The 7,125-nt window shown below is 35.4% G+C and overlaps 1 protein-coding gene across 1 annotated transcript in view; it reads right to left on the reverse strand.

The window, feature by feature from the left end:
- The window catches only part of trbl (tribbles), a 64,338-nt gene extending 59,134 nt beyond the window's left edge, over nt 1-5,204 (reverse strand). The window contains exons 1-2 of the mRNA XM_023167227.2: nt 5,045-5,204; nt 3,728-4,135 (exon numbers count right to left, since the gene is read on the reverse strand). Coding sequence (XP_023022995.1) covers nt 3,728-4,039 — 312 coding nt within the window. The 5' untranslated portion in view covers nt 4,040-4,135; nt 5,045-5,204. The remainder of the gene's footprint in view (nt 1-3,727; nt 4,136-5,044) is intronic.
- Between the last annotated feature and the right edge of the window lie 1,921 nt (nt 5,205-7,125).

Here is a 7,125-nt window from a genome sequence, read left to right on the forward strand (position 1 = left end):
TTTTGAAGTTTTACCACAATAATGACCAAAAACGGGCACGGATTGAATAATAAGGAATCCAATAATACGCTGACGCAGATTTACAAGAAGTTACAATTACCTATCTCATTTTACTTATCGAAGAGAGGAAATGACATGACATTCGAGACTTTCAACTAAATGCGTCGTTCGTACATGATTTGAATGTCGTCACATATATAAAAATAATTGACCATGCGTAGGTATTTTCCGAGGTGGCTTCTACATGTGCATAACAGAAACAATATACCTACCGACTTATGTATGTTGAACTGGAATAAAGTTTCAACCAATATTTTACCAATTGAAAAATATCTTGTGACAATTAATGACGTTATAATTACAAGTGAATGAATACAAGATTATGGCCATGAAGGAAACGTGGAATTTTAAACATTTGAACTCAATTCTACATGCTGCTGGAGAATTGATAAGTACCTAGGTACTTATTCAATGTAATCTGTAAGCTATGCACTTTATGGAAAATGAAAAAATAATGTGAAAAACAGTGGCCATCAGGGGGGGGAGCATTTCAAGCTTCAGTCAGTGTCAGACCAGACCAAGGTGGAAAAGATTTCATTATATTACACTAAGAATAAATCAAAGTAAGTAGTATATTTTGTTAAAATAACCTATATTCGATAAAACATATTCAATATTTGGGAAGTTGACTATATTTGTGACTAGTAAATAATAGGGTTCAGATATAAAAGAATGAAGTCACCCTTTCTTACTCATTATTTGTCGTCTTCGAATGAGATATTCATTATAAAAGTCCATGGGAAAATGTCTTTACAAGTATAAGTACACTGTAATTTCAATGGTTTTTCATGAAAGGGGTGTACAATGATAAATAGGTAAACAACCCTTCAAGCACCCACCCCAATTTATCCCCCACACCTTCAGAATGTCTTGAATGACCCAGTGAGAATATCCTGCTGCGAATGGGGGTTGTTCCCTACCGAATATTTGCAATTAATTATAGGAATTGTTGGTTTAGAAAAGCGAAGAAAACCTATCATCATTATAGATAACCGCATTTTTTCAATGTTTAATGTAATGTTAATTTCAATGAGATATTCTACGCTTGGAGAAATGAATCATTACACATGCGTCATCAATAGCTAACGCGATAAAATACATACTTTCATATGGCATCCCTTTTTTCTATACGAGAGAAACAAAGACACGACATTTACCATTTGAGTATATTTCTCGATTTAATCAGAGGAAGTTTTTGTTGGATGTATAACTATCGCTTGGCAGTTTAAAAGTTATTAATGTGAAATTTCTACGGTTCAAAGTCTTTTATATTACACAAATAGAGGCATTTCACATTTCATAATGGGCAAATTTTATATCATAATCATACATTTCAATCTCAACGACAAATTTTATGAAAGTGGCCTAAAATCGTAACATAGTATAATTTTTAGCGAATTAGGAAAATAAAACAATTCTTCACTGAAAGGTTTGTTCGGAGCAGTAACTATGTGGTTTTTCATTTTGAATGCACAAACCGATGACTCATTTTTAAAGAATCTTTGACCGTCTGTACTGCAACCATTCAAGGGAATGATTTCAAAAGAAGTAAACTACATGGATTCTAGTAACCAATAGTAGAAAAGCGTTTTTAAAACAATGCCACTGATCAATTTCGTTCAATAAAATTTAATTCCATTCAGCATTGACCTTCCGTTTTAGTTCCAACCAGTTACCGCACAAAGTCATCTACGTCCTTAGTTCTCAGGGTCGCCCTACAAGTTTTACGAAGAGCGAAATTAATTTACATCGCCATTCCACTATCAAACTACTACGAAACCCGTTCTCGGTCCACAATGCTGAGACTGACCAAACAATATCGAGCTTGAAGATTCGCGCTCCGCTTCTATGGGAATACTTGGTGAATCGAGGGGGCTCCACTATCATCCGGTTTTATCTTAACCTCTCCGTGACCTCTTTCAACTTTTCTTCTATCCAATATTGGCTGATTAATTCTCATAATGTGGGAAATCTGGGAAAAAACTTGCGAAAATATATGCACCCTATTTATTCGTTCGATGTTAGAAAAAGGGTTGAGATTTTTATATAGAAAGCATTTGCATTTGTTATCGATTATGTATACAAATGGGGGAATTTATATTATTACGATTCCTATTAGAATTTGAAAGGGTTCAGGTAAACCCCTTTTCAAGTTTGATTGAATTCCTACGGCCAGCTGGTAGCTGATTCATATTTTGCCACTTTTGTTCAAAATTATTTTCTCGTATTTTATTCGATATGTGGATCCGTTATTATTCTCAATGTAACTGTCAACCAGTAGCTTACAAGGACTGATGTTTGATGTTGGACTTTTACACGGGGGCCAATTGAAATATAAAGAGTAGGTATACCGTTTATACCATTTGAATATGAAACTTAAATAATTAATATGACAACAAGTAAATACTTACTTGATGAAATTTACCACCAAATACAAATAAGTAAATATACATATGAACTTCTTTTTGAATATTACTGGAGTTCTTTCCCAACACCAAATCGTTATTTTCAACACCTCGACACGTGTTTCTATCACCAAGTGAAGATTAAACTTCCTCTTGAAGATGATCACTTGGTGATCGAAACACGTGTCGAGGTGTTGAAAATAACGATTTGGTGTTGGGAAAGAACTCCAGTAATATTTATTACTACACCAAAGGTCCCAAACAGTGCATCATAAGTTCTTTTTGATTTTGTCGACCTTTTTGGGTATTTTTACTTTCCATCTGAAAAATATTGTGGAAGGTAAAAATAGATACCGAAAAAAGGTCGATAAAAACTGATTTTTCTCCACAAAAAATGACTTTCGTTAAATATTCCTTTAGTTGAATTTATGTTTGAAAATATTTATTCACAAAATTTTCTGAATTATGGTTTGTCAAATATTTGATGTTCAACAAATTTCACAATGTCACACTGTTACTTATTCATTTGACGTTAGTCAACCTTATCATTTTCTTTATCTGAATATTTTTTAAACTCTACTCTCCAATCTCTTTGTATTTTTTTTATCTAATCATGGACATCTCTGTATTGCAAAACTCGAAATACTAATAGCAAAAGGTTAGAAGTGGAAATCACTCGATTCACCCTTGAGTTTCTTTACTCTACTGAACCCTCTATAAGTTCCCTAGAATCCAACTGGTGGGAACATTTTTTTAAATAGTATCCCGCAGGTTCCTATATTTTTTTGAATTACACATTATTAATCATTTCTATGGTATGCAAACGAATAATCGACATGCTATGAGGATACGACACTCTTGGAGAGGGTACAACAATTTCTTAACAAAAATAACTCGGAATTATTGGCAAACCTGAAGCTAAGAAAAATTTACTCAAAAAAGTACCAGTGTGCATTTAGAAAGACCATTTTATACCCGTCTCACAAAGTTGTTTAACAGTGAAACTGGGATTAAACATTTCATTTCAAATTCTGAGGAAAAACAAAACGATCACATGATGACATCATTGTACTACTCCCGGTGCATTTTGTATGAATAAACACAAAAAAATACTCTTCAAAAAATTGCCAACAAAACACTGGCCACTGTACATACATCCCTTTGATGGATGATGCAGCAGATGTAAGTCAGGAAAGTGATGAAAATACATTTTTTGATACCCATATTGAAACAACTTATTCATTAATAACTTTTGAACTCACCTTACAAACCAGTTCCTCTCGAGTATTGATATCCACACATCTATAGAGAGAGCTTCCCTCCACCTGTTCCAACAATTCATACTTGTCTGCAATGACAACAGTACTCCCCAAGTGTTTATCAGTTTGATTGGGACTCAGAGGCGAAGTATCCGCATCAGAAGTCACCCTCGAAACTCTACACTCCACGTCGCGCAATCGGGATATTCGCAACTTTTTCACGGTATGTCCGCTAGAATTCACTATCGCGGACTTTTCGACCACCATCCGAGTCCCTGGGAGAATTTCTTGTAGTTGAATACTCTGCATGTTCATTTTTCTTGCACGAATTTTATCACAATGTTTGATTTTAGGAAAGGCAATGTTTTTTAGATAGGTTGGTAAGTGGCCCCGCGTTGTGTTGATAAGGCTCTGAAAAGACAAAAAGGTGATATGGTTAGTGATGAAGAAGGCAAATCTCACTTTGTTGGATACGAAAATGAATTCAAAGTTGAACAACAAATGGTTGTTTTCAAATATTACAGTCACGAAACTAGACCAATCTTCACTTTCTGATACAAAAATGATATAATCAATCATTAAAGTTTTCAATCGACCCTCATATTCGTCCTGTTCATAGGGGCCTTTGTTAACAGGTATCCTCAAAAAGTTAAAGTGTGAATTTCATTTAGAAACTACTCAGGTAGTTTTGAGGAGATTCCCCAGAAGTATTTTATATGTAAATGATTCTCAGGTATCAATTATCCTCACCACGTGCGTGTATCCTTTTTACAAAAAATATTTAAATAGGTAGGAAGCACGTATATATCGCGGAATGCAGTGAAATAATACCTAATTGTTAGGTTAAAGACATGAATTATCTCAATACGGGAGACACACGACTGTCATCAAATCATAATCCAGCACTGTAAAGTTTGAGAATACATTCTTTAGAATTAGAATAGCCAGCTCTTCTACATCTACGACAAAGCTGTCACAACTGAACTCGTAAAACTTAATTATTGATCAATCGTATCATATTCATTCTGTAATGAAATCAAGCGTTTAGGGATGTATCAAGAAACATTTGGTTTGCATCATAATTTTTAAGGTTATGTCACAACTGTAAAGAGGATTTATAAAAAGTATATAGTAAATTAACAGAAAAATCCTCAACTACAAGAATGTACATACAATACATAACTTTGATACATGAAAATATTGCAAAACATTGAAGCTCAAATGTTATTGAAAGGTCAAACACATTAATTAAACGACAAAGTCATTGACTAACTGGTTGGTTTGAAATTCTGCACTGAAATGAAATAAATCAATAGTCACCTTGCACAGAACTCCAAAAAGGTTAAAATCCTTGAGTTATAACATTGATTTCACAATAACAAACAAAATCACAAAACGTCAAACTTTACACATTGAGGAAAAACTCCGTGAACGCAACAACAGTATCACCGCGCCACTGTCCGCCGCTTGTTTTGTTTCTTGACGGAATCTGAAATTCATTTGAAATGAAAGGTGGGGAGGCGCAAGCGCGTTACTACGGCTCTACGTTATCGCAAGTCGCGATGGTGCTATTGCCACATTCTGAATTATTGCGCTTCTTCAGATTTTTAATTTTTACCTGAGTTTTCGACAAGGTGTGCGTGGTTCCAGTCGCCACCCACCAAATTCACCCCTTATTCGAATTCGATCTACGCAGTAGCGCATCTACTAAAAAACTATTTGAGGGGTATGTCATTAAAATTCATCCATTTTATCATTATTTCCATTTACGAATATTCTTAATGTCTCACATTTTCTGAATCTTCCTATTCTTCAAATATAATTGAACATGTAAGCTTCTACACTGAAATTAAAAATTTCAATTCATACAGTATCAAGTGGGATTTAGATCTAAATTTCGGGGAGGAGGAGTAATTTCTGAATTTCTGGTAATTTTAGGGAAATAATTTATATATGAAAATATGTACGTGAATATATTACAATACTCATGTGAAATGTATTGAACTGCATCTGAACTGCAACACTTTTCTCGACGCGCATTTTATCAACCAAGTTGGCGTCTTTTGGAGATGAAGTTCGTTAATTCCCGACTCTAAAAATGGGCTCTATTTATATTTAACAAGGTTCACTTTCACTCTCAGATACCTACACATTAGTAATTTCAGGTTGGAAAAGGAAGAAAGAAAGATAATCAAATGATTGAAAGTGAAAAATGTGTTCTATTTAAAATCAAACGAAAGCAATAAGGCCTCATAGTAAGTCAGATTACTATGAGAGAATTGATAAGTTACCTATAATGGTTTAAGAAGCAATAAACACACTCAAGAAGTGCAGAAGTGGATTGCACCAACTCTGAAGAGGAGTCTACAGGTTTCTCTAGTGAAGAAACGTTAAAGCTTTTGATAGAAAACCACTGTCCTGGAAATCTGACTCTTGATAACAATAGACCTCCCGTCTTTCAGGGCGCTGAACGCCCAAGAAAAAACGACTGGGAGGTCGTCAAGAAGGTAATCACAGCACCGGCAGTTGAATTGGCTATCAAGTCGTTTCAGCCCTTCAAATCTCCTAGAGAGGATGATATATTTCCAGCTCTTCTTCAAAACGGACTGGAAATAATTTTACCTATTCTCATAAAATTGTATAAAGCTAGTCTGGCGTGGAACTATATACCACCCAGTTGGTTGGCAGCAAGGGTGGTATATATACATAAAGTGGTTCGAAAAGACCCACACCCTAAATCGGTATGACCCACCAGCCTTACATCCTTTCTGTTGAAAGAACTTGACATGATACTGGACGGACAAATAAGGTGGGTGGTATTATATGCAGCCCCCCTGAATAATCACCAGTATGCATTTCAAACCGGCAAATCGACAGATTTAGCATTAAACAACATTTGAAGAGAAAATTTCCAAATCCCTTGACAAATAGGAGATTGCGGTTGCTGTATTTCTCGATATTGAAGGAGCAGCATTATGTCTGTCTAGGAAAGGCATAGAATCGGATCAATGCCATGCTGGTAAGCAGCATATGTCTGTCAACCCCAGCAAAACTGTGATAATCCCCTTCACCAGGAGGAGAAAATTAGACGATTCAACGCCACTTTCCCTCAATAGTGAGGTCATTCCATTTGGAATGGAGGTGCAATATCTTGGCATTATCCTTGATAAAATACTCACCTGGAACGCTCACTTGGAAACAGTTTTACACAAAGCCAGACTGTCCCTATGGACATGTCGAAGAATTTGTGGTAAAACAGGTCTCAAACAAATCCATTGGATTTATGTGATGATTGTCAGACCAATGATCACTTATGGAGCAATTGCTTGGTGTCCGAAGGCTTTACAGAAAAGGGTTCAGTCGAAGCTCTCTGGCTCCTCTTCACATTTTTCTAGAGAGAA

This window comes from Leptinotarsa decemlineata, unplaced genomic scaffold (genome assembly GCF_025532065.1).
Source record: "Leptinotarsa decemlineata unplaced genomic scaffold, Ldec_3_MD MMD2_P_RNA_scaffold_9, whole genome shotgun sequence".
In the NCBI taxonomy this organism is placed as follows: domain Eukaryota; kingdom Metazoa; phylum Arthropoda; class Insecta; order Coleoptera; family Chrysomelidae; genus Leptinotarsa; species Leptinotarsa decemlineata.